The 25578-nt window shown below is 52.9% G+C and overlaps 10 protein-coding genes across 10 annotated transcripts; 5 read left to right on the forward strand and 5 right to left on the reverse strand.

The window, feature by feature from the left end:
* The first annotated feature begins 88 nt into the window (after nt 1–88).
* P170DRAFT_397336 (GH92 family glycosyl hydrolase) lies at nt 89–2786 on the forward strand. Its single transcript, XM_024846168.1, has 3 exons — nt 89–1369; nt 1416–2090; nt 2164–2786. The coding sequence occupies exons 1-3, from the start codon at nt 255–257 to the stop codon at nt 2768–2770; spliced, it is 2397 nt and encodes a 798-aa protein (XP_024709505.1). The 5' UTR covers nt 89–254; the 3' UTR covers nt 2771–2786.
* Nucleotides 2787–4888: 2102 nt separating this feature from the next.
* P170DRAFT_431840 (putative NF-X1 finger transcription factor) lies at nt 4889–9225 on the reverse strand. Its single transcript, XM_024848130.1, has one exon. It carries the CDS (start codon nt 8956–8958, stop codon nt 5314–5316), a length of 3645 nt encoding a protein of 1214 aa, XP_024709506.1. The 5' UTR covers nt 8959–9225; the 3' UTR covers nt 4889–5313.
* A 190-nt stretch (nt 9226–9415) lies between these two features.
* P170DRAFT_431841 (LYAR-type C2HC zinc finger protein) lies at nt 9416–11825 on the reverse strand. Its single transcript, XM_024848131.1, has 3 exons — nt 11363–11825; nt 11147–11269; nt 9416–11087 (listed from the first exon to the last, which is right to left on the reverse strand). Exons 1-3 carry the CDS (start codon nt 11381–11383, stop codon nt 9570–9572), a joined length of 1662 nt encoding a protein of 553 aa, XP_024709507.1. The 5' UTR covers nt 11384–11825; the 3' UTR covers nt 9416–9569.
* A 1331-nt stretch (nt 11826–13156) lies between these two features.
* P170DRAFT_431843 (flavin-linked sulfhydryl oxidase ERV2) lies at nt 13157–14298 on the reverse strand. Its single transcript, XM_024848132.1, has 4 exons — nt 13901–14298; nt 13700–13828; nt 13360–13639; nt 13157–13261 (listed from the first exon to the last, which is right to left on the reverse strand). Exons 1-3 carry the CDS (start codon nt 14110–14112, stop codon nt 13396–13398), a joined length of 585 nt encoding a protein of 194 aa, XP_024709508.1. The 5' UTR covers nt 14113–14298; the 3' UTR covers nt 13157–13261; nt 13360–13395.
* A 520-nt stretch (nt 14299–14818) lies between these two features.
* On the forward strand, nt 14819–16084 carry P170DRAFT_504992 (ATP11 family protein). Its single transcript, XM_024854257.1, has 2 exons — nt 14819–15017; nt 15094–16084. Exons 1-2 carry the CDS (start codon nt 14842–14844, stop codon nt 15947–15949), a joined length of 1032 nt encoding a protein of 343 aa, XP_024709509.1. The 5' UTR covers nt 14819–14841; the 3' UTR covers nt 15950–16084.
* A 696-nt stretch (nt 16085–16780) lies between these two features.
* On the reverse strand, nt 16781–17885 carry P170DRAFT_420969 (alpha/beta hydrolase; the record flags this gene model as incomplete). The annotated part of the gene is made up of 4 exons (XM_024847335.1): nt 16781–16940; nt 17016–17141; nt 17203–17715; nt 17791–17885. The coding sequence occupies 4 exons, from the start codon at nt 17883–17885 to the stop codon at nt 16781–16783; spliced, it is 894 nt and encodes a 297-aa protein (XP_024709510.1).
* Nucleotides 17886–18295: 410 nt separating this feature from the next.
* pre3 (proteasome core particle subunit beta 1) lies at nt 18296–19760 on the forward strand. The gene is made up of 5 exons (XM_024848133.1): nt 18296–18467; nt 18536–18581; nt 18651–18665; nt 18722–18997; nt 19072–19760. Exons 1-5 carry the CDS (start codon nt 18431–18433, stop codon nt 19394–19396), a joined length of 699 nt encoding a protein of 232 aa, XP_024709511.1. The 5' UTR covers nt 18296–18430; the 3' UTR covers nt 19397–19760.
* Nucleotides 19761–20520: 760 nt separating this feature from the next.
* Nucleotides 20521–22106, forward strand: P170DRAFT_469674 (putative cyclin-dependent protein kinase complex component; the record flags this gene model as incomplete). The annotated part of the gene is made up of 2 exons (XM_024852665.1): nt 20521–21762; nt 21816–22106. 2 exons carry the CDS (start codon nt 20521–20523, stop codon nt 22104–22106), a joined length of 1533 nt encoding a protein of 510 aa, XP_024709512.1.
* A 221-nt stretch (nt 22107–22327) lies between these two features.
* P170DRAFT_397356 (uncharacterized protein) lies at nt 22328–22636 on the forward strand. The gene has a single exon (XM_024846169.1). The coding sequence runs from the start codon at nt 22388–22390 to the stop codon at nt 22592–22594; it is 207 nt and encodes a 68-aa protein (XP_024709513.1). The 5' UTR covers nt 22328–22387; the 3' UTR covers nt 22595–22636.
* A 908-nt stretch (nt 22637–23544) lies between these two features.
* On the reverse strand, nt 23545–25330 carry P170DRAFT_431849 (uncharacterized protein). The gene is made up of 2 exons (XM_024848134.1): nt 23691–25330; nt 23545–23600 (listed from the first exon to the last, which is right to left on the reverse strand). The coding sequence occupies exon 1, from the start codon at nt 24835–24837 to the stop codon at nt 23923–23925; it is 915 nt and encodes a 304-aa protein (XP_024709514.1). The 5' UTR covers nt 24838–25330; the 3' UTR covers nt 23545–23600; nt 23691–23922.
* Nucleotides 25331–25578: the final 248 nt, after the last annotated feature.

Raw genomic sequence — 25578 nt, forward strand, 5'->3', positions numbered from 1 at the left:
CTTGCATTCCAGGAACCAGTCCAATCTTGTACCACCGTCGATCCCTCCCTGGACAGACCATCGTTAATTACTCCTAATTATACCCCCCCCTGTCTTGGTTGACTCCGCAATGCTCCGCTCTCGCCATCCCAGGTTGGCTCTTTCCCCTCCGCCATGCTCTCCACAAACACAAGTGTTGGATCTTGTCACGGTTGGCATCTTGGCTGCAAACCCACTGTGTTGAATATTATAACCAAGCGACCTTGGGGATAACGATGTCACTCGTAAGGTGTTTATCCTTTCTTTCAATACAATGGACAGGGATTTTGTTAGGGAGCATCCCCAAGACCATCGCAGCTGAAAGTCCCAACATCCTTCAATTAGTCGACCCACTGATCGGATCCAACAATGGAGGCAACGTGTTTGCCGGGGCCAGTCGCCCGTACGGAATGGCAAAACCCGTGGCAGATGTGGATGGGCAAAATACCGGTGGCTTTTCCACAGATGGAAGCAAGGTGACCGGTTTCTCTACGCTTCACGACTCGGGAACAGGCGGGAATCCGTCCTTGGGCAATTTCCCTCTCTTCCCACAATACTGCCCCGACAATGAGATCAACAACTGCAGGTTCCTGAAGGCTGCACGGGCTACTCACTATGCGAATGACTCGGTCGTGGCTCGGCCAGGTTACTTTGCCCTGGCCTTGGACGGCGGGATCCGAGCCGAAATGACATCTACGGACCATGCGGCACTCTACCGGTTTAATTTCCCGGTTGCTACATCAGCAAATGGATCGCAGTTGAGTCCCTTGATACTGTTAGATTTGACGGATCTGTGGGATAGCCGACAAAATGCCTCAATCAGTGTAAATGTTGGGAAGGGTCAGATCAAAGCAAATGGCACTTTCTTGCCTAGCTTTGGTGCTGGATCCTACGTGTCTTATTTCTGTGCGGATTTTGTTGGGGCATCGGTCGATGACGGTGGGATTTGGGTAAACAACAGAGGAGGGACTGAAAGAACCGAGCTGTATGTCACTCGTGGATTCAATAACTTCTACCTTCAAGCTGGTGGCTTTCTTCGATTCCGAAGGCCTGAGAATGGCACCATCAATGCACGAGTTGGTGTGAGCTTTATCAGCCCAGAGAAAGCGTGCAGAAATGCTCAAACAGAGATTCCTCACCCGCTAGAAGATTTCGAAGAGGTTCGGCGTGATACAGAAACTGCTTGGCGAAAGCAGCTGAGTCCGATATCTATAAAGTCTGGCGGCGCAGATGAAGACATACTTAGCAGTTTCTGGAGCGGCGTGTACCGAACCATGCTCGACCCTCAGGATCTAACGGGGGAAAACCCACTCTGGGAAAGTGATGAGCCTTATTTCGATTCCTTTTATTGGTGAGTTTTGTGTCTCCAGCTTTCTGTCCACGCTGACATTTCAAAGCATCTGGGATTCTTTCCGGGCTCAGCACCCATTCCTTACAATCATCGACCCTGAAACGCAATCTAAGATGGTACGGAGTCTTCTCGACACATATAAGCATGAGAACTGGCTTCCAGACTGTCGCATGAGTCTCTGCAAAGGCTGGACACAGGGTGGCTCGAATGCAGACGTCGTCCTAGCAGACGCTTTTGTGAAAAACCTGACGGGGATTGATTGGAACCTGGCATACGAGGCCATGGTCAACAACGCTGAGAACGAGCCTCTAGAATGGTCCTATGAAGGCCGTGGCGGTCTGCAAAGCTGGAAGCGTGTTAACTACATTCCATATCTGGATTTTGACTACCTAGGTTTTGGCACCAATTCTCGGAGTATATCCCGGACGGTTGAGTACTCGTACAATGACCTTTGTCTGTCGACTGTTGGCAAGGCTCTTCACAAAGAAGAGTATACAAAGTACCTTGGCAGGGCTAGCAACTGGCAGAATATCTACAAATCTGACCAAACATCATCGATCAATGGGACGGATACTGGCTTTGTCGGGTTCTTTCAGCCAAGGTACTTGAATGGGACCTGGGGATACCAAGACCCAATTGCCTGCAGTGCACTTGCTTCATGGTGCTCCCTTACCAGCAATCCCTCGGAGACCTTCGAGTCAAGCGTGTGGGAATACCAATTGTAAGTGTTGGCCTCAGCAATCCTTTTCTCAATATCCTTTATTCCTACCAGTGTCCTAACTCAATCTCATCAGCTACGTTCCTCACGATATGGCAAGCTTGATCGATCTCCTTGGGGGCTCAGACGCTTTCGTTTCCCGCCTCGACTTCTTCCACACCTCCGGCCTAGCAGACATGGGCAACGAGCCCGTTTTTCTCACCGTCTATCAATACCATTACGCCGGGAGGCCTGCACTTTCGGCTCGCCGCGCACACAGCTATATCCCCTCTCGGTTCAACTCCACCAACTCCGGTCTCCCTGGAAATGACGACTCTGGCGCTATGGGGGCCTTCGCGGTCTTCTCCATGATGGGTCTTTTCCCGAACCCCGGACAAAACGTCTACCTTATCATCGCGCCGTTCTTTGAAGCCGTGAGCATTACTCACCCGATCACGAACAAGACCGCCACGATTCGGAATATCAATTTCGATAAGACGTACCGGGCTATTTACATTCAAAGCGCGAAACTGAATGGAGAAGATTACTCGAAGAACTGGATTGGACATGAGTTTTTCACGGAAGGCATGACGCTGGAGTTGGTGCTAGGTGAAACAGAGAGTGATTGGGGCCGTGGAGAGGACGATCTTCCTCCCAGTTTGAGGTCAAAGGCGCATGGTCAAGATATGGCAAGGTCCTGGTAAATTGAGCATATATAGGTGATTGTTTTAACAGATCCCTGTGCTAATTCCTTCCTCCCAATCCACTCTGCACATATCAATTTCTATACATGAGGCCAAACATTTGAGATTCTAGAACAAGAATAGTAGCCATCTCGTTGTTTCCATAAATCAGAACCCTCACTCATTACAATGTCTACGTCGGGGCACTTGGTCATGCTTCCCCTCCCACGTATGAATTCTCCATCCTTTCGGTTAAATACTTCGACAATCAGCTCGGCTGATTCCTATGTCTATTCCTTGTTCCTATATTGAAATATCTTGGAGATTATCTCTAGAACCAGGCGCTTGACGGCGTTCAGTATGGCTCCATCGGTTCGGCAATTCATTGTACGAAGCCCTTTTGAAGCTTGTAGAGTCTTACTCTCTGTATCGTACAGACGAGTCTATTGGGGCATAGAAGTCATCTTAAGCAGGATATAAACAGAACTAGGCCGTCTCGAGTTTTAAGGCTTTACGGAAGTCTGAGGCAAGCCCCTTCATACATAGAGGCATTTTCGATCTTCACATTTGAAGATATGGCACAAAGCCGACAAAAGGAAGAAAGATTTGACCAGTGAAGTCACCAGGTGCCACTGATTCAATGAATCCTCAATTCCCTCTGTAGGTTTTCCTGTGAATCCTGATTCGATACTAACCCTAGTGAATAGATAGGATGGGCAATCCACGACGTAGTGAAATCGAGACTCTGTAGAAAAACCCAACCCTCCTCCATCCCCTTGAAACCTCATCAACAAAGAAAACCAGATCTCGGTCTATCCCAGGAAGCTTCTCAATCCCCACAATCACTGAAGAATAGAACAGAGCTGTGAAATAGTGAAAAGCTCGTGGGCCAAACGATCCACAGTCTCAAACATGGGATCAGGGTCACGAACTCGCAGAAAGCAGTTTACGAGGGTCCCGGCTGTTTATCTGGCCCACGGCCACTAAGCTCTGCAAGTCATTGCAAGGGGAATGCAGATCGAATCTATTCAACGGAAGAATGAGCTACTTGAGATTTCAGCATTGCCGTCTTTCAATGGGCCCGGATCACAGATTCGTGGCTGGCTGCGGTACTGCGAAAAGACAGGCGCAACGTGGACGTATGACATCGACTCGAATGGCTCTCGGTGGGCGTTTGGTCGCCAATCACCGAGGAACGGGCGTACGGCACATGTCCATACTGGCTTGCAAAGGCTACTACATGTTCTGTGGAGAAAAGCATGTCTTGGGCGTGTAATCCCTGCAGGCTAGGGTTCCAAAAGCAGTACACGCAAATCAATGGTAAGCTGCTCCATTCCCCCAAGTGGTCTTTCAGTCGCAACTCTACCTTATAAATACTCACCTGGCATTGGATAGGCACAGGCAATGAGTCCATCACAAATGCAGTCTCCCACGACTAAGAAATTCGCCACTAAGAGATCCAATAAGCAAAGATGCTTGGAAACAATAAACAATACGCCTCTTGCTGAGCTTGGCGGAAAACCATGAAGCCTTTTTTTATTCGTTACCGGGACTATAAGATAACTGCTGATCCGGCTTCATTTCTTTCCTCGCGGACAGGAAAGACCAGATAACCACTTGAAGCCCTGGGATCTTTCCGAGATCAAAAAAAAAAAAAAAAAAAAAAAAAAAAAAACATCCAATCCACTTCGACAACCCGAGAGAGACCCAGTCTTTCGAAGAGGGGAAATACATAGAGCACGGCTCTCGATTCGAGTTTGAGCGAAGAACCTTCTCACTTTACAGTCAACTCTGCTGTATAAGCTCGGAGCTGCAGGCCAAATTTATAAATCACATTAGGACAGGCACGCTCGATGACCTCGACACGATAATTCATTTGTCCCAGCTGGATGTTTGATAGCAAAACGCCGCACATTAAAATAATCATCTGCCATGACGCACCTGAAAATCCGAACCAGCTCTTTTACAACAATAATCTGGAATTCAGGCTTCGCGTCTTTACCGGTTCTATGACGCCGACAACGACGCATACCACTTTTTTCTGCGGTACTTGGCAGGTGGCGTGAACCAGGACGAAAGCACAACCAGGCTTTAGGCTGAAGGATATTCGGGAATATGAGATTGAAACTACCGTCTCGCGATAATTTTGCTTTTTTACTAAGTTGAACCCACTCTGCCACGAGGTTTTCCTAATAGCGGTCTCGAGATTTAACAAATGGCTTGAAAGCAATGGGGACTTTCTAGATAGAACACAGAAGAGAAAAGAGAGAGGAAAAAGAAAAAGGCTCAAATATCTCAAAGCGATTTTAAATCCCCTGGTATCCCATAAAATGCATATGCATAAGCGCGCCTGCTGTGCAAATTACAAAACAGAACAAACCCATGCTCGCTAAACTAATCCTCAATCAATCATCAGCCAACCACCATGTGTAATGCGCATGCATACATCGAATAATAATAGCATCATCAGGAAATCAAGGGAAATAGAGAAAATAAACTGGAAATGTTCAAGGCTTTTCAGAAATCCCAACCCGTTCTATAAGACACTTTTTTTTCGGGGTCTTTTATGCCGGAGAAGAGGACGTGGCAATGGGAGTTTCTATGGCCGCTTCAGGTTCGTGAGGGGATTCTTCTGAATGTGTTTCAAGGACTTCGTGTGCTTTTTCGGGTTCCGGACCTGGTTCATTCTGTGGGTCGGAGATCTGACTTTGCTCTTGCTCTGGATTTTGGTCGTGGTCGTTTCCGGGTTCACGTTCAGATTCGGCCTTCAAATCCTGCTCCTGATTCTCATCCTGTCCTGGAGAGTCTTCTGCGTCGTGCGGCTCGTTCTTCTCGCGCGCAAGCTCTTCCTGTTCTTCCTTCTCTTCTTCCTCCTCCCAACTGTCCGCCACCTCGGCGGCAGGAGCTGGTTGGCTCCGCAGCTGCTTGCCGGCACCAACGCCGGATCGAAGGACGAGTTTCTCCTTCTTGGGAGCAGCACGGGCAGCCCCGGTTCTCCAGGAGCCACTTCCGTCGTCGCCAGCAAGGGCGGCAAACATCGTTGAACTGGAAAGAGCACTAGGGCCCTGCACGGTGGGTGCGCTCCTCGCACTGCTCATGCCATTATTGCCACGTCGTGACGCGGCAACCTGGGCCCAGCCGCCTTCGCCCGTCGCGCTCGCCTGTACCTTGGCCGCTTCGCGCTGGGCTTTAACCTCGGCTGCGGCCTGGCGCTGAGCTTCGCGCTCCTTGAGACGCTGGCGTTCGCGCAGCTTGACGCATTCGCCGACGCTCATACCACCGATTCCAATTGCCGTGTCTTGACCCATGCCGAAAAGTGGGGGCGTCCAGGTCGTCGGCTTAAGGACGAACACGTGCCGGTGAGGTTCGGGGTCAAAGCTCTCGCTGGCAAAGCCCCAGTCCGAGGCGAGGGAATGAATGAAGGCGCGGAGGGAAGACTTGGCAGGTTGGAAGCGGACGGATCGCTGGGTGGTGCCGATCGCGAGAGACTGCAGCGTCGCCTCGTAGGTCTGAAGTGTCGATAGAGGGGATGAGGATGAGAGCTGCAGATACATGTCAAGGGTTTCCGATGAATATGGAAGGTTCGTGGACGTCATGTTCTGGCCTAGGGTCGTCGACTGGTTGATCTCGACGCCTAATGCCGATGCCAAAGAGCGATTCCGCTCCAGTCGCGAGCATTCCTCGTCACACGTCAATGGGGTCAACGCCGGCAGCCTCTGCTGTTGCTGCAACTGCCCCTTCGAGGCCACTGCTTTCACTGCATTGCAGCGATGCTCCTGTCGAAGCCGTCCACAGCCACATGTTACCGTGACTTTGGACGAGCAGGGCGTCTTCTCGGGGCAAGGGTATGGGGCATGACAAGCATCTTGGCATGGGTGACCACACAAGGTTTTTGTCTTCCCACAAGGCTGTTGGCAAGGTTTCAAAGCATCCTCGCAGTCGCCTGGTCGATGGCAATTCTTTTTACACGAATGCGAACCGCACTTGAGCGTTGCACCGCAAATTCGGCCACATCGTGCGTCAGCCAGCCAGCAAGGCTGATTCTTCAACACCTGTTTACCACAAAGACACAGCTTCTCCGTAAGATACGGACACTTAGGACAAACTTCGTCGTCCGTGTGGCAGTTGTGAGGCGTTTGGGGATGACCACATGGTTTGGGACGCTCACAAGGGGCCGAGCAGGGTGGTGGTTGCGTGCCGCAAGGCAGAGGCGGATGCAAGACAGATCGACCGCAGTTACACGAGATCTCCTCGAAGATCGCCTCTCTGCAAGTATTGCATGGGCCTTTATGGCAAATCTCTGGGCAGGTATGCCGTCCGCATTTCAACAGGCGGCCACAAACCCGAGTGCAAATATGTTCGGCCTCTACATCTTCGTCGCTAGGACGGAGATGGGATTTGAGCTTCCGCCGCAAAGCCTGGCGCTCAACTGCCTTTTGCTCACCAGGACAGCATCTCTCCGCACATGCGTGGCGTCCACAGTGCAGCCCGGTCTTGCAGGTTCGGAAACACTGCGGTGGCTCGATTGTGCCCTGGTGGCAGACGGTCATAAATGAGTTCCGTCCGCACCGGCACTGTATGGGGACGTTGCGCATGCAAGAACCGCATGGGCCAGTGTGACAGATCTTGTCGCATGCATGTCCGCACGGAAGCATCTTACCACAGGCCTTTCGGCAGTTGATGATAGGGTCCTCGCAAGATTTGCGAGGAGAGTATCCAGAGATTTCGGTCAAGGGTGTCTTTCCGCAGGGACAATGGTGGACAACGTCAGGCGATCTCGGACAGTGAGCTGGGTGTACGTCTTGAGGGTGGCAACTCTTCTGGCAGAAGTGAACGCCACAATCGAAAGGGCGACTGCACTGGTCGGGGCAGCTGAAACAACCGGTCCATTCCTCCACTTGACCTTCAGCTCCGTCCTGTATCTTTTGGCTCTCCATCTCCTCATCCCTGGAACTGCACAGCATTTCTGTCTGGACCTTTCCGCAATAGCAACGACCCTCGACCTTCACCTCGCACGTACCACAGAGGCCCTCATGGCATGGACGAGAACAAGTATGCTCCCCACAAGGTAGTAGGTCCCCGCAGACCTCACCGCAGCTCCATCCATTCTCGTAGTCGGTGTCCTGGCAACGCTTGGTGGACGAATTCATACCGCAGAAGCAATCCTGAGTCGGGCCCATGGCAGTACACGGGGCGCAAGGTCCCGCATGACAAGTCGCATCACACGGATGAGGACAACCCTTACGGGGCCGCGCACAGGTTTGCCCGCACGAATGTGGAGGGAGACCGGGAAGTGGGCGCGGATCGACATCCTTTTCACACCAGCAGCTATAGGTCGAGGGAAACACTTCCTTCGCGAGATTGCAGCCCGGACAGCGCCAGGCTCGAGGCGCACTAGACTCTCCATCAGCCTGGCGACGAGAACTATCCTGCGCCGCCGCTCCTTCATTCTTGGACCACTTCTTGACGCAGCTCAGATGGAAAACGGTCCAGCACAAATCACACGACCAGACACGCGACCTCTTGCCCAACTCCGCGGTGCAGATAGGACACTCGTAGAGATTGTGGGCAATATCCTCGTGGATCCGCGTGGCGATGTCCGGGGCGACTGATTTCGTCGTAACTTTCGGCGGTCGAGGTTGCGGGTTCTTCGCCTTTGCTTTCCCCTTCCCTTTGCCGGCCGTGTTGGTAGTATTCGAGGAGTCCCCTTCAACCTTACTTCCGTCCTGCTGTCCTCCAGGCACGAAAACAGGCGCATCGGCCCTCAACTCCAAATCCTTGGGGTCCTCCCCACCTTCCGGCCCGTCATCCTCAGAGGGTCGTTCGGATTTCGTCAATCGCCCCTCGAATCGCCGTCCAGTGTTCGATACCATCTGATCTGCCCCCCTTCCTCGCCCAGGTCGTCGGCTTCCCTCGCCGTTTGTGTTTCCACCCCGACCGCCCCGTCTCCCTCCCCGCGGACCTCTTCGCGAGCGAGATGCATCTTGGGGCTGATTCGGCGTCGTGTCGCCATTGGGTTGTGTCCCATGTGTCTGCTGAGTCTGTGCTTGCGCGCCATTTGTTGGCTCTGTATTCGGTGCCGGGTTCTGGTTCTGGTTCTGGTTCTGGGGGCGACGATGTGAACGGTTGCCGCGTCCTCGGCCTCCGCGCCGTGAGCCTCTTGAACGGGATGTGTTTTCGGGAGCTGCAGTTGCTGGAGCGCCCGACATGGTTTCGGTCATCCTCAAGGATTGAAGGAGGTTCACGTCTGCCGTAGCTGTAGTCATGCACTGAGCTATAGGAATAAACGATCGTTCAACCACTAGTGGAATGGTGTGGGGTTAATTATAAAAGATAGAGAAGAAAAGAAAAAGAGAGAAAAGAAGAACGAAGACTAGAGCCCGCTCGAACGAGAATGAAACAGTGTGTCCCTTGTCAATGGGAAACTTGGAGGGAAATTCCGAATCAAATACAACCGAGAAACCAAAGAGGCCAGAGGCGAGAGGCGAGAGGTGAAAAAGAAGAGAAGAGAAGATGTTCCTGCAGTGGCGGAGGCTTCCATGCGGCTCCCGCAAAGGCCGGCCGGTGATTGGCTGGTGCCGCAGATCGCCAATCAAAAGCCGTGAGTCATTCGGAGTCATCGATTCTTCAGCTTCAGATTGTTGTGTTACTCATAGTGGGGATAGGGCTGACTCCATGTCGTATTCATTATGGTAAGACCAATCATAATAATGATGATAACAACAATTAACAGATTAAGAACAGACTCGGAATCAACAGACACGTCGCTATGCAAAGATCCATAACCCTCTCTTACTATCCACTCATTTGGTTCCAACAATTAAAAGAACACCACCACTTCTCCGCGCTCATTCTGTTTCAGACGCAATGTCCGCCAGAGATCCTTTTCATCATCTGTCCTCCGCTCACGATCCGCGCGGCTTTGTCCTTGGTGGCGTCCCCGATCCCCGTCAAACTCATCCGTAAAGTCGCGATGGAACCGCTTTAGGACCTTGTTCACCGAGAAGCCGCGTCCGCTCTCGGGTCCCTTGGTCACCAGGGACAAGAAATGCGAGGCCATTTCCCGCTGCAGCTCGTTGGGGATGTTCGGTTGCCCGTACACGACCACTTGGTCGTCCTGTCCGCGAGGGGATTGCGGGTGCGATGGGTCAGGATAGTCGATCTGCTTCTGTCGTCGTGAAGGTCGGTCACCTTCGGTCTGAGCACTGCTTTTGCGCTTGCTCTGGCGAGGATCGGCCGGAACGACCTGACCCGTAGAGGGATCGCGCAAGCGATGCGTCTTCTTGGAGCGACGGACCTCCAGTTTGTCATTTCCGTCATCCGAGGAGCTTCGCCGCCGCGCGCGAACCATGGCCTTTCCGGACGGCTCGTGGCTAACACCACTACCTCCGGATACGGAAGAGCCGCCAAACATGGAGGACACAAGACGCTCCGCGCGGTTCTTCATGGAAATGCCGAGACCAGCGTCGCTTTTGCTTTCCTTCTCATCCCGACGCGTGCGCTTGATCGGGGACGAAGGGTCCTGGTACCGCCGCTGAGGGTGATCCTCCTCCCCATCCAGAGACGGCGATCGCATCATCCGATTCAGACCTCCGGTCAGTCCGGAGTGGTTCAGCATGGGAGTGCCCGGGTGATTGACAACGCTCGACGGCGCATCCAGCATAGGAGTATCGGCATCCTCCGTATCATGGTCCTCAGTGCGACGCTTCCTCTTCTTGTCACTGGTGGCGGCGCTCGCATCTCCGTTTTCCGCGCGCGAACGACCCTTCTTTTTCTTGGGGGCCGGAGTCATGAATTCCACGGAAGCATTGGCAGTCTTCTTGTTGGGATACGCGGACGGAGAGATCGGTTCGGCACCGTAAGAAAATCCATTCTCCTCGTAAGCCACGTCATAGAATTTGCCCTCATCCTCTGTTTCGGTGTTAAGGTGTGCCAGGGCCTTACTCGGTTCGAAGACCGAGGGCGCGTGGTCCACCATCTGCATCTGCTCCTTCGACCCGCCAAGCGAGACCTTGGACGCATTGGGAGTGTTCTCAGCGACTAGGAAGTCGAATACATTCACGTGCTTGTCATCTTTCTGCTCCGTCGCATTGGTGGTTGACTTTTGGTTGCCCTTCGCGGGGGGTGTCGGAGCAGGCGGGGGCGCCGCGTTCGCTTTAGGATTGTCGACATCGGTGGCATCTTCAACGTAGGGCGCGCGGTGACCATTGCCATTCTGCTTCTGATTTTGGTTCTGGTTTTGCTGCGAATTGTTCTGGCCCTTGCGCTGGCTTTGGTTCTTCTTCGGTTTTTCTTTGTAGAGGGAACCCTCGTACTTTTGCGCCTCGGTCATGCAGGACTTGAGAAGTCGCGTCAGTTGGAATTATTCCCCCAAGTCACAAGAATGAAAACGCGTACCGTATGCGACCTATACTGGGTGCCTTGGAAGTGCACCATGCAGTCAATGCAGGTGAAAGATGCGCCGCGACATTGGTTGCGATGAGGGTCGAGCTTCTTCTTGGTGAGGATGTCACCACAGGCCTGGGCGTCGAAGAAAGTCAGTCAGCGAATAGGTTCGACGTCGGAGGTCGGTTTCCAAAGAATTCCAAGCATAAAGAAGACCGTCTGACTTACCTCGCACGAAAAAGACACCATCTTGACCCCGCGATATAACCCAGGTATAAAGCTGCGCGACTGACTATAGGTGGGGAAGTGCCTCGACAAGGCAAAATCAAACGCAGTGGACGTCTAGTTCTTGAACTGACAAACAATACCAAACAGCAAGTCCAGTCCTGCAAGGAATTTCGATCGCAGCAGACCACCGAATCTGCAGGAATAAGAGATAATAAGATCAGGCGGGTGAGACGGACGGCAAACCCCTTCCTTGTCGCAAAACACGAAGATAAACAGAGGAATAAACAAGCGGAGATAATGGAAGAAGCGAGGTGCAACCAGCAGCGCGACAGTCCAGGGACACGGCGCTAAGCGAGGGAAATCTGCTGAGATTGCTATTGGTGATAATCCGGTTCTCTCTCGCCTTCAGCTCTCTTTTCGATTTCTTCTGGCGCGTCCAAAAAAAAAAAAAAAAAAAAAAAAAGACCGAAAAGACCGACAGACGGCGCTATTCCTCTTCGGGACGAGATTGGATGTTGTGTGCTGCCTTAGCGATCAGGCTGCCATTCCCCGTTCCCCGCAGAGACCCGAGTTACTCCGTCTGGACTCTTAACGCTTAACTCTTAACTGGTTTCATCGATTCGGGGTCAAGAGGAAAAGGACGCATCTCACAGGCCCCTCCGTCAATTCCGCAGCTTCCTGTTTATACTTTCCCTTGTCCGCCCCCCTTTCCTACAAGCCCTTCTAGCGTCGATTTCTTCTTCCTAGCCCGACTTTGCCTCCCCTCCAATCCCGGCTCATTGGCCTAAGCACGCCCCTCCGAGACGAAGATTGCGGTCAGGATGGACCGGGGTGTCCATGCACCGCGGTATGATGATCCGTTGATCGTTTGGGCTCTAGAGGGGCGGGCGGCGCCTGTTCTGCTAAGCAAAGTACATCAGCAATCAGCGTGGACTCGTCAGGAGACTCGCCGCCAGCCAAGGGAAAGTCACCCATCCAACCAACCGGCGTGCCCCTCGGACGGTCGGTTAGTGTAGCGCTTGGGAAGGGGGGCGATGCGATCCGATTGACGACATCGCTCTTTTTTTGGACACGAGTGTGTGCGCCTGGAGATATTAATAACAACCGGTTGTTTAGTCGGTGCATATCTCTTTTGACATGGTAGGCGAAGGCTGCGCATGGCTGAAACCACGTTGATTCTACACAGTTATATAATTTCTTTTGCTCTTCTTTCTTTCGGGGGTGGTTTCGTGTTGTTTCGTCTATCCTGGGGGCAGTTTCAGAATATCCGAGGTTTCTCGTCATTCGTCCCAGCGTCGTTTGCCCAGACACTTCCTGCGCGGTCACCCCTCCGGACCTATCCAGAACCTAATGTGCAAGAAAAGCATGTTCTTGTTGAAGGTGGGGAGATCCCTTTCCTTTGGTGGCGGAAAAGACCGCAACCCACCCTGCCCGCTGGTCAGCCGCTCCAGTCACAGACTTTCCTGCAGTCATGCGCGCGCAAGTGCATCCGTGGTGTAGCCCTCAGGTCTCAGATGGGCACGAAACTGCCGAAAAGCTTTGTCGGTTCCACCACGCGACGCCCGTCTCTGTACCTCGACGAGGAGGGGGGCCTTCCGTGTACTTTGTCTCTCATCCGTAGGAGGGGGGACGTGCTTGTTGCTTATCATTCATCTACATGGGTCAGATGATATTGATTATCTTGCTTTGAGGATATATGCAAATTCTTTGACATGGGGATGCAATATGTACGCGCGCACTAATGTACAGAATCCCGCTTTTAGTAGAAGCTCGGCGAACCAGCGCTGGCGAGCAATGCAAGGGTGGTAGAAGACCGGACCCAGATATCGTGCACGGATCAAAACCAAGAAATGAGGGAGGGGAGACTACAAGAATAATCGATCCCACGCGTGTTTTCGTCTGAATGCTTGGGTCAGCGTGTGTCCAGCTCTCGTACTCCGTACAAGACTTTTACCAAATGGTCAAGTGCGGGGGTGACGCAAGGGGGAAATACTAACATTCCTCTGATCCACACCATTCCTTTTCTTATCGCTCTATTCCGGGGAGGGATCCTGGTTTTGACTCTGGAGCTCTTGTTTCTTATCGTCGGATTTCTCGTCCTCTGCGCAGCCACAGTCGTAAAAGTCGCCGATCTTGTTGCAGTCAAACTCAGGCTTCTTGAGCATTGCGTTCACTTCGTTATGGATAAAGCAGCCCCAGCCCGACGCTATATTCCGTGACGATACTTGCGGGGGGTATTTGGTGAGGTGTCCTTGAAAATGCGAGGCGCATTCGCCACTGTAACCGGGAAGTTAGCCAGCTTCCGGGTGAGGCATTTCGGCTGCGGTGCAAAAGTACCAGGGATAGAGTCGTGCAAAGAGGTAGATGAACGACCGCAAGATTTCCTGCTGTTCGGTTGTGGGCTCTTCAGGATACCGCGCCAGCATCGTATGGAAGTACTTCCATGTCGCACGCCCTAGTTCAGCTCTAGGCCAGAATTATCAGTCCTGATTCGAACCGGGTGCATCACCCATGAAGCTGCAACAGCTTGTAACCTACTTGGCCGTCTCGTTGCCCAGCTTCGGCATCACCACTTCGCCCTTGGTCACATCGTTGTTGGTCAGTGCTGCCGGCTCCGGAATCGCGACTTGGCTCGAGGAACGGATCGCGGGGTTCGGCGAGTCTTGCGGTCGAACGAGGAAAAAGCAAAGGAGGATGGCTGTAATCACAGCGCCTATCAATATACGCCGAGTAATCTGGCGATTTGCCATGGCGAGAGGATGAATAGGGGGGTAGATGGGGAACGCTATATCGTCAATCGAGGCCGAATGCAATTGCGGTAGGGTCGCTCAGCGACCGATGTTAAATATAGGACAGCGAAGGATATTGGCTATGGCATTAGGTAGTGGACAGAATTAAGTACAAGCTCATCAATAGGGGGTTCAAGAAGCGTGCCGAACCCGAGGGACGAACACCTTGCGTCGCGACATCCTTTGTTGGAGATCCACGTGCATGAAACGTATCGCCTGCTGACTCAGCCGTGTCCGGCCCACTGCAACGCCGGTTTTATGGGTTTTTAAGGTTTCAATCGCCCAATTTTAGGCGTTGCTGGTTTTTATATTATTCCATTGTAGCTATGCAGCCTTTCGGAGTGGTCTTAGGCCTTTGGTGGAGTTGAAGCGTGGTTTTGCCTGATTATATAGTGCACTGCTCCGTCTAATACCGAGCAATGAGACGCAAATATACCATGTAATCGGCTTACCAACCGACCAAAAATGATGTATACTACAATCAATTGAGAATGATAAATTGAGAATTATCCCTTTCTCCTCCTATACGAATTATCCTTGACATACGGAGTACAATGTAGCATATAGTTGGCTGTAGGTAGCCCGGTGGTGTTGGCCAAAGCACTTACATAATCCCATCTTCTGCCCATCGAATCGCTCCGCTTTTCTCGATCTTCACCTCCGTCTTCTCCGCAACTCACCACTTGCAACATGGCGAATCTCAGGTCATCCGCCTTCCAGTCCCTTCTTAGGACTCGGAACTGCTTTATACGGCCCCAGCAAAGACGCTGGGCTCAAGTGCATGATGTGCGCTACCTCGCCACGCATCGTGATCCCAACCAGGTGATGGATCGATACCGCGGCAAGCTGGACCAGAAAGCCAAGCAGTGAGTGCCCTTTGATGGGTTGAATTGACGTGAATACAGGGACTATTGGACCATGATGCTAATTCATAACCAACAGAGAAGGTCACCAGGATGTCGACTCCCTGAAAGACGCCTACAAAGACAAGATTGAAGACCTCCGTCGCAAAGCTACCACCCCCATCACCCCCGAATCTTCGCCGTCTCCCTCCAACTCCCCTCCGCCTCCGCCGCCCTCGAGCGAAGCCCAGCAACAGGCCAAGGCTGCCGCCGAATCCTCCAAATCCACCGGCATCAAGCCCCTCGGTTCCTACATCGACCTGGAGAAGACGCTCGCGCTCCCTCCCAAGGAGATCGAAGCCATCTGGCGCCTCCGCCACGCCAACAACCCTAACTCCATCTGCGCCTGCATCCCCGTCGACACCTACCAGCGCATTGCCGAAGCCGCCCGCCAGAACCCGCAGTTCGTCCTGCCCCTGCCGCGCAAGCAGAGCGAGTCGCAGTCGCAGGAGATCCGCGAGGAGGCCAGCAAATCCGGCAACGACGGCGCCGGCGCCGATATTCACTTCCTCCAGTGGGGTTTCCACCCGCCCGCGACGGTCGCCTCGTCGCCCGTCCCCGCCGGTCCTCTGGCCAGCTCGCACACCTCCACCATCATCTTCACCCATCTCGCCGCCTACCAGGTCCACGGCTCCTACGCCCAGCCCCACACCACCATCACCCACCACCTCGACCTGGCCGACGAAAAGGGCATCGTGCTCATGCTGGGCCAGGTGATGCCCGACTCCGGCATCTCCACCACCGAGGCCACCTGGCTGGCAAGCTGCGTGCAGCGGTTCTATGACTTTGGCGGCCAGGCTCATGGTCGGAAAGGCGAGCTGCTGCGCATGTTCACCAAGGGCGATGCGCAGAACTTTAAGATCGAGCACCTGCTGGAAGAGGCGGAGAAGCTCTAAGTTTGTGGCCGTTTGGCCAGAAAAGTGTGTGCCTTCACAGATTGTATTACCACGTCCTATATGATTCCTGGGTCTGGGTTTGAGCCCCAGGAAGAAGCTTTAGACCTTTTTGCTATGTACCAACATATAGAATATAAATGATGACTATCTCTCTTCTTCATGTGAGTTTTGGGCGCTTAATTTATCTATATAGACCCGAGACTTATACCGCCGGGAACGTACCCTACGAACTTGAAAATGGACAGGTCACCTCAGATGAGCATTAAATTCAATCCAGCCAACAGAAACAGCCGAGAGATCTCCGCTTTACGCCAGCCAATAACCAAGCCGTTGAACAGCGCCCGTTGAAAGTCCACGAAGAGGTAAAAAAAGAAAGACGCGTCATCACAAATCACAAATCTGGGGAAGGTGTAGGGGGTGCAGGGTCATTAACGAGTCGCCGAGTATGAAGCCATTATAGATACAGTAGATGAGAGTTCAAAGATAAGCAAGAATTCTGTCTACCCAACGTATAGAGTAGAGGGGCCAGGGTGAATGCAGATTGGTTGGAAGCAGCAGAAACAAAGAAGCAAGGGGTATGAGGATAACAATGGAATAAAGGGGAAAAGGTGCTCAGCAACGGTTTGAAAAGACAGTTCTAATGCCGAAACGCTGCAGTATTGTCTTTCATACGTCCGGCTGTGCGAATATGGTGTTCTATGCCGAGAGGGCGGCAGCCGAAATTCAAACCATAGCTCAAGGTCGCTGTGAGATAATACCATCGATTGCACGAATGTGCTTGAGAAGGCGAGTCTCTTTATGCTAGGTTGTTAGTCTGTCGGGATCAAGACCTTATGAATCTTGCCCGACGACCTCTTCCATGACGAACGAATGGATATGTTCGAAATAACCCGGTTCAGCCACGCTGTCGTTGTGGCCGCCGTTCGGAAGAGTGCGCCACACTTTTCGGCTCGCGGTGCAAATGGCGAACAGTTGCGTCATGTTGGAAGGACTAGGAAATGCCGTGTCTTAGTATCGTACTAGATAATCGGCCATCGTTGGGAAATATGCATATAGCAATACTTACGGCACGATTTCATCCTTCAATCCGCTCAAAAAGAGGATGGGAACCTTGGTTATCTTCGGCAATACTTCCTCGCTAGTCCAATACTGGTGGCAGAAACGGGCGAGGTAACGTGCGGGAGGGAAGACCCTAGATAGGTGTCAGTGCATACGGCGCAACACAGAAGTCCAGGAAGATGGTCAGCACGTACGTCGGGATCAGCTTGCGAATACTCAAGAATGTGTTCTCAAGAATCAGTCCTTTGATATCGCCCGAATCTTGGTTCTCGGCGACCAGGTTGATCGACACGGCACCCCCCAGACTTTGGCCATAGACAAGGATGTCGGAGTCGCGAGTTTCGGCTCGCTGGCGAATGTAGTCCAGGCCTGTCTGCGCATCGATCTTCAAGCCCGCCTCGTCCGGCACACCGGTCGACAGTCCGTAGCCACGGTACTCCAGCATCAGCACATTGCACCCCAGGACGTCTTGTAGAACCCGGGCGATGGGAACGCGGTGTCCGATGTTGCCAGCATTCCCGTGGAACATCAGCACGGTGATGTTCCGGGTGGTGCGCTTCTTGGACGGGCGGATGAATAGCGCATGTAACGACTCCCCGTCGGGGGTCGGGATCTGGAGGTCTTCGTAATCGGAAATGCCAAACTGGCGGGGCTTGGGGACGTTGGTTCGTGCATCAACAGGGACATTGCGAGGATAGATCAGCTCGCTGCACACGTGGTCAGTGTCCTATTCGATAGCAGGGGAGCTATATAGTCTAGTCTCCGGACTGGGTAGTACAAACTTCTGCTTGAAATACAAAAGACCGCTCGCGACCACGGCCAGGCCGGATGAAGCCAGTACCGGCAGTCGCAGAAAGTGAACCGCACTGTTGGCCATGCTGGCGATGCTCCAAGACGGTGGGGGCGGCGGAGACTCGGACATTATTATAGTAGACGAGATAGTACGGATCGATGGTTGATGGGAGCAAGGGTCGATCGTTGCGAGAGCCTGTCGGACGGGCGGGATGGGGGAGATGGGGGCGGTGTAACGGGATTTGAAGAAACCGAGGAGGAGAAAAGAAGCTTCAGGAGACGCATACAGCTTCCGATCTGGGGAAACCGGGCCAGGATCTGGTCGAGAATGTCGCCGGCCGTCGTGAATCGCAACGTTCGTTCAGGAGACTTGCGGGGGGAAAGGGGCCCCGGCCAATGGGGAGGCGCCGCAGCCTCACCGCCCGGCGACAACGTAACGCGTTGGTCTGCCTTGAGAAGAGCTCCGTCACCGAACTCAAGCTCCCTCTACCTTCTTTCCCTTGCCTCATCCTCTGCATCGGCTTCCCTCCACCAATACCCTCGCACGCACCGTTTTTCGTTGCTGATCCTCGTCTCGACTGCTGGCTCGTCTCATCTCGTCAACCTTCTTCCTACTCGATCTCAGTCAGAATGGTCGGTCACGGCACCACGGGGATGCTCGGAGAAGGTCAGACAACATGGTCCCTAGGAATTGGAACTGGGTTATCCGGGCATTAGCTGACATGCAGGCTGCAGATGGCATCCATGTTGATATGAACCATCTCAAGAGTGGCGAGGTCAAGTACGTTGTTTCTCGGGTTCTCTCACTAGATCCGTTCGGCTGATGCTAACCATCTCGTTCTTATTCCAGTCTCGGTACCTCGATGTGAGTCGATTCCGTCCGGCAGAGTGGTCGCTCGCGTTTGTATTAACGGGACGCAGTATGGCTATCAACTTCAAAGACGGCGTGATCCTCGGCGCCGACAGTCGAACGACAACCGGAGCTTATATCGCCAACCGTGTGACGGACAAGCTGACACAGGTCCACGATACCATCTGGTGCTGCCGATCCGGATCGGCTGCCGATACGCAGGCCGTGGCGGACATCGTCGCCTACCATCTGAACATGTACTCCATCGTCAACAACGAGGCGCCCAGCACCCAGGTGGCGGCGTCGTTGTTCCAGGAGCTGTGCTATGAGAACAAGGACATGCTGAGGTAGGGTTTTCTTCCCTGTTGTCTTTTCTCCGACGTTAAGAGAACTTACCCCGTGCTAACCCGGCCTCATGCAGTGCGGGCATCATCATTGCCGGATATGACCCGCGACACGGCGGACAGGTGTACTCGATACCGTTGGGCGGATCGCTACACAAGCAGGCGTACTCGATTGGCGGATCGGGCTCGACCTACATCTACGGCTACTGCGATGCGAACTGGAAGGAGAACATGACGGAGGAAGAGGGCATCAACTTTGTGCGAAGTGCGCTGCGGGAGGCGATCAAGTGGGATGGCAGCTCGGGCGGAGTGATTCGCCTGGTGGTGCTGACGGCAAAGGGAGCGGTGAGACATCTCTACCTGCCGCACATCGACTATACCGGGCCCGGCGTCACCAATTGATTGTTCCGAGATGATTTTGTGGACGTATGCATTTCCTATGGAATGATGATGTGATTTTCTTTATTTCGTTTCATTTGGTCATCGTAATTCGAAGAGGGAATCTGAAGGGAAGATGTGAGGAGGGAGAGAGACGAAGACGTCAGTGGCCCAATGAATTCGCCGCCATCGACACACCTGCGCCGTCGGGCCGCTGCCATTCGTCCGCTGCAGCCGCCGTCGTAGACCAGGAGTGTTTTAAGTAGTGACCAAGTAGGTGACCTGGAGGTGACCGAGAGGTGGTTGGTGATGGAAGACAGACAATTGAATTCTCTGGCGCTGGCCATCCTGACGATCCCGAGTTACCGCAGTGACTGCTCCTTGCCGCAGGTATTGATTCTTTCCTAGTTTATTTATTTTCATTTCTCTATATTTTATGTATAAATACAGGTATATATACCTACCTATTTATATAAATATAAATCCCTGATTGGCGCCGCGAGTGGATCCTGAGGTCACCGCAGGGTCGAATCCATGAGGACGAGCGACTTGGAACGTCCAGATTTCCGGATTCTCGTCCGTCTCCTCCTTCTTCCTTCTTCCTTCGCCCTGCTTCCCTTCTGCCTTTGCCTTTCCGGCTTACTCTCTCTCTTCCCCATTTCCTCACTCTCTCATTCTCTCGTCCTTTCCCTTCTCCACCTTGTTTGTCTTCTCCATTGAAGTCCACGCAATGGACCCGTCCGTTGCTGTTTATCACCTGTGATTCCCTTCCCATCTCCGCCTGGGTCGGGTTCACTCGTCTTCCCTCCTCTGCCATCGTCATAGGCCCAGACTTGCTTCGTACTGCCTCCGGGGTAATTGAGCCCCCTCCCGTTAGACCCCATTAGACCCGATTTGGTCGCGAGTGCGTGTCCCGTTGCTCTCTGGTGTTCCGCTCGTATATCGTCCCTCGTCCTCCTCTTATCCTCTTCGCATCCTCCCATCTCGTTCCATCCCATTTCATCTGATCCCCCTTAATCTCACGGGCCGGATGATCTCATCGCGTCCAATGACCCCGCCGAACCGGATGCCGTGGTCGCTAACTTGGCTCCTCAGCCTGGTGCTTTTAGTGTCGCCGTCGCGCGTTTCGGGACTCGCCCGAATCTGACATGGGATCAGTCGCTCTCGATCAGCCGCGGTCGGATCACCTCGAAAGCTCCCACACCATGCTGGGAGGCACCGTCACGCCCTCGGAATCCGCGTATCGACCGTCGTCTCGACACGCCGCCCTGGACTCCGGTCGCTCGAGGTCCGCGTCGACCAGCACCACCCCCACTTCGACCGCGGCCCCGCCGTCGACGTCCGCTGCGGGCTCTGCTCGCCTCCCCTCCTCCCACCATCCGCACGATGTGCCGTCCTACCTGAGTCGTCCATCTCACCCGACCTCCCTGCCTTCGACTCGGGCCTCCTCTGCCACGCCGGGCTCGACTGACGCTCAGCCCTCCTCGCATATGCCTCCTTCCGCCACCCATGCGCCGCCCCATGTCCACGGGCCCGCCCCGACGGCCGCCCCCGCGTCGCACCCGGACTCTCACTCCTCGCCCTCCTCCCCCCTGCTGAGGCCGACCTTCCAGTCTCTGCGCTCCCTCGGCGGCTCCGAGGCCAACTCGCCGAGCCGCATCAAAGTGCGGGATCTGTCCCACATCCAGAGCTTCGCCAGCGAGGAGTTCCTCGCCCAATCACAACGGGACCAGGCTCCCGGCCAGTGGACTCAGGAGCGCCAGTACGAGATTAGTTCCATGCCGGTCACGGACATCATCGAGATGGTTGCTGGGCTCCTGACCAAGATCACCACCACCAACGACATGCACCACGAGCAGGTCCATCGCCATATCCCCCCGCCCGACGGCACGGCCAATCTCAGCCCGCAAGCCACCAGTGTGCTTGCCTTCCACGGCAAGAACGTCCCGAGCATTAGCATCCTCAGCTATCTGACTCGCATTCACAAGTACTGTCCGACGACCTACGAGGTCTTTCTCAGTCTCCTAGTATACTTCGATCGCATGACCGAGATGGTCAACCAGGGTCAATTGGAACGCCTGCAGCGTCGCTGGGATCCCGTCCAACCCGACTCCGCCACGACGAGGCCCGCATCGTCGGAGGGCCTTGCCGGCCAAGCGCCGGACGCCTCGCCCATGGTCACTCCGCCGTCTTCGACCGGCATGAGGGCCCAAGACCCCACGTCTCCGTCGTCTATATCCCCGTCCTTACGTCCCCAGGAGGATTATGATCACCTGTCGCATTTCTTCGTTGTCGATAGTTTTAACATTCATCGGCTGGTCATCGCGGGCGTGACCTGTGCCAGTAAATTCTTCTCTGACGTTTTCTATACTAATTCCCGATATGCAAAGGTAGGTGTTTATCCTCTATCCCATCAGCTTGGCCGGTATTGACTTTCATCTAGGTCGGAGGGCTTCCGTTGGTTGAACTCAACCACCTTGAGCTGCAATTCTTGTTGCTGAACGATTTCCGTTTGTCGATTCCTGTGGAAGAACTGGAGGCTTACGGAACGATGCTTGTCGAGTTTTATGCTCGAGAGATCGTCACGCAACAGCAGCAACAGAGCCAACCGCCGCCCTCTCAGACCGGCGGCTCTACGGCGCCTTATCCGCAGTCAGATGAGATGTATATGCGTACTCACGAGAAACATCGTCCCGACCCATCGGAAGTTCGCCAAACCCCTACTCCGCCTTAGCTCTTTTCAAGTCTTGAGCTAGTCTCGATACCACTTCCTCTCCACTTCATGAATTCATAGTTCTACTCCCCCAACTACGATATCTTTCGAAAGGGCGGCTGTCTCGCTCGGTTCTTCATGTCGATATTCGTGGTAACTGAACAGCTTACCACCTCCTCGCTGGTTTCCCCTCCGCTCTCCTTGATATATCCGGCAACTGGCTCTATCTAGTTCTCGCGCATCTTCGGGTCACAGATTTGTTATTCTACTTATAGATTCTTTGGCTGTGAGCGTGTTGGTATATGTTACGTGATATTGTCCTACTCCGTGCCGCTGGTAGTTTGGTCTTGAAACTGCTCAGCATGTACGTCTTTCTCCCTGTTTTTTGCATATTGTGTCTCCTTACATTGGCCGGTGTTCACAGGTGTTTTCCTTTCATCTTTACCTCCGGGGTTATACGTTACGAATGCTGTCTTTACTCTGTAGCTTGGGCTTTGTTTATCTCATAATATATTCACCATCTTTGATCCGTTTGTGCCCGTCCGTTTCTCCAGTCTACTTGTTCAGGCTAGATCGAGGCACCGAGTCCCTTGCTGCAAAAGTGCGAGATTAGGTGTATGTGCTTGGGTGCAGCGTTAGTCTTAATGAGATGATGGGTACTTGCTATGAGTCTGCGAGGCAGGTGAACGCCAGTAGTGAACTAGGCAAGGGGACGTGCTTCCGAATTTGTGGAATCGTCGACGACTTCGAAGGTGGTGTTTGTGAGATGTCTCGTATGCATGCATGATCTTTGCATTGGTTCTGCGTTTACATGGTCTATCAGTATACGAGTAGATCTAGACCTTTTAATGTCATACATTGAGAAGTATCTTTCTTATGGTGTGTCAGTATAGCCATTACGTTTTTAAGAAAGATGATGAAGTCCACATTGACATGAAATGCTAGACAAAGAAAAACAAAAAAATGAAGTGATACAAAAGTTATAAACAGTACAAGTCTCTCTTTCCAATCTCTCGACTCGGTCTCCCCTAAGGATGTCTTGAACAATGTCAGTAAGATACCATGGACTAAATTGAATGACGGACCTAACCAATCCAAGGAAATTATATCAACTCCTACAAATCTTCAGCTAATACCTACTTCATTAGTCGCAGGTCCAAACGGAAAACAAACCGGACGAGTAGGGCTGACTCACCTGACGGCACGGTCCGCTTCCGCCGACCTTCTTCCAACTCCTTCGACGTTTCCTCGAACTCAACGGCCTCTCGGATGGTTCAGCAATGGCTCCGGAAAGTGTAGGAGAGCCGAGCTGCCCCGTTATCCATCTGCTTGGTGTGAGCTCCAGATTTCGTTCATCTTTATAACGAGATGGAGAGCTCACTCCGAACTGTATCCATCTGATCCACCATGGCTCATCCGGGGAGCAATCGTCTCTTTCGTCAGCTGAAGAATGAGCGAGCAGCGCTGGGTTGGTAATGTCCAGGCAAGGGACTACGACTTGAACCCTGCGTACAGGTGTGCGTCCATTACCCCGTCAATGGGGAACCCCTGGACTTGGAATCCTCTGGGAACCATCAGCTAATCACTAGCAAGAGCGCGGAAAAGGAGAGCTTCTCTCACCTTGAAGTTGGCGTGTCTAGGCCACCAATATCACAGCAGGACAACATTACCCCGATCTATAAAATATCAGCAGAACCTGGAGGGTCTTTCATCTGAAGACCAGAGATAGCGAGAACAGAATGAAGAAAGCATGAAAACATGAAAATGAACAAGCCAGGGGGCAACAGGAGAGTTTCACTCGCAAAGCAAGACCTCTGAAAGAAACAGACATGACGATTCACAGGACAAAAATGCCCTGTTTCCTCATCTTCTCTCGTTTCCTGAGCCAGTGCTTGAACACTCGGGGCGGGCTCCACATGGGATGTCTCGCCTGAATGCGAGCTAGAGTGTTCCATGAACATTCAGCCCCTCGTTCGCAGTCCTCCGAGGCATGCGTCGAAACAAGCATGATATAGTCATCGGAACCAAATGTTGACTTATACGCCACCTCAAGCCCATCTGCATCTGGCTCTGGGAGAGGTTTGAGATACCATCCTTGCAGATGTCCAAAGAAGGACGGGAAGGGGAAAATGTGCTTTCGTCGCACGATCCAGCGAGATACGGGGATCACCGTGGTTTCTCCAAAGCGAACGCGCTTCCTCACCGGCTCGTCCTTGAGGCACCTCGGAACAGGCTTGGCTAGAGTTTTGCCGATTAGTGCAATCGCTTGTCGAATCTCGGTTTGCCTCGCAGCTGGAATCGCCGTGCGTGTGATGGGAAGAGGGACTGGGGCTGACTTTGGAATTGGCTTGGGCACATGTTTTGGGATTGGTTTGGGGATGGTCTTTGGGACAGTATGGGATATCGACAGGTGTCCCTTACAGGACTGATTGACACTCTTCGACCCATCATGGATCCAGGGCCGAGAGCGAGCCTGTCGAGCTGCCCTTCTTTCCTCAAGATGGGAAACATTGCCCTTGGATGTGGGAACAGATGGGGGAATAGGAGCAGTGGCAGCCGAATTCACAGTCACAACAGAGCGGACCGGAAGACGCGAACCTTTCTGCAACCCAGCAAAAGAACGAACCTTAGTTCGCAGGGACAAGTCTGACAAAACGGAGCGATGGGGGAAAGAAAGAGAAGAAGACTGTGTCGTGAACCGGGTTGTCTGCCCGGTCACAGAAAGAAACCCAGGCACAGACAGATGAACCATCTTGTATCCTGGTCAAAATTAAAACGAGAAAAGAAGAATGAGGGGAGGATTCGGAGTGAGAGGAAAGATAGATGTGAAGTCAGAAAATAGCAGAGAAAGCAGCAAGAAAGCTAGAACGCCAAAGAGGTTTGAAAACGTATGCAGACAGAAGTCAGGATACTAGCATCAAACGACCATATGGTGTTGAGGAGAGAAAAGAAGAGAAAGAAGGAGGAGAGAGAGAGAGAGAGAGAGAGAGAGAGGGAAGCATATACAACCGGGGGTGGTTGCTAGGGGAGCACCCTCCTGCTCCCCCCAGAGCACTAGCAACACCAGCAACAGAAGACTGGCCAGTTTCTTCTACCGACGAGCTCTATGCTGGTTTGGATTACAGAAAGGTGCTTTCGCATACTACTTACTGGCTACTAGTACAGGTTGAGGATCTGAACCGACGACTCTGATACCATGTGTAGGTTCGGTCTCATCCACCTAGGGCTGATATAGGTCTCAGGAGTGATTCATTCCGTCGAGCTTTCCATGTTTCCTGCGGTAGTTGTAGTAGGATTGACACTACTTGGACATTGTACTCATTCTTACTTCCCATTCTACCTAGATATAGTCATTGGCGTATGTACGAAGTAGGTATTTAGATGCGAACCAATCATCCAATTCACTGACCAAGAATAAAACATTATTACTTAAACCCCTTGAGTACTCACTGATAGGAAGATATGTACAAAGACCAAACGAAGGGCTCAAGAG

Source organism: Aspergillus steynii (genome assembly GCF_002849105.1).
Source record: "Aspergillus steynii IBT 23096 chromosome Unknown P170scaffold_1, whole genome shotgun sequence".
Lineage (NCBI taxonomy): Eukaryota > Fungi > Ascomycota > Eurotiomycetes > Eurotiales > Aspergillaceae > Aspergillus > Aspergillus steynii.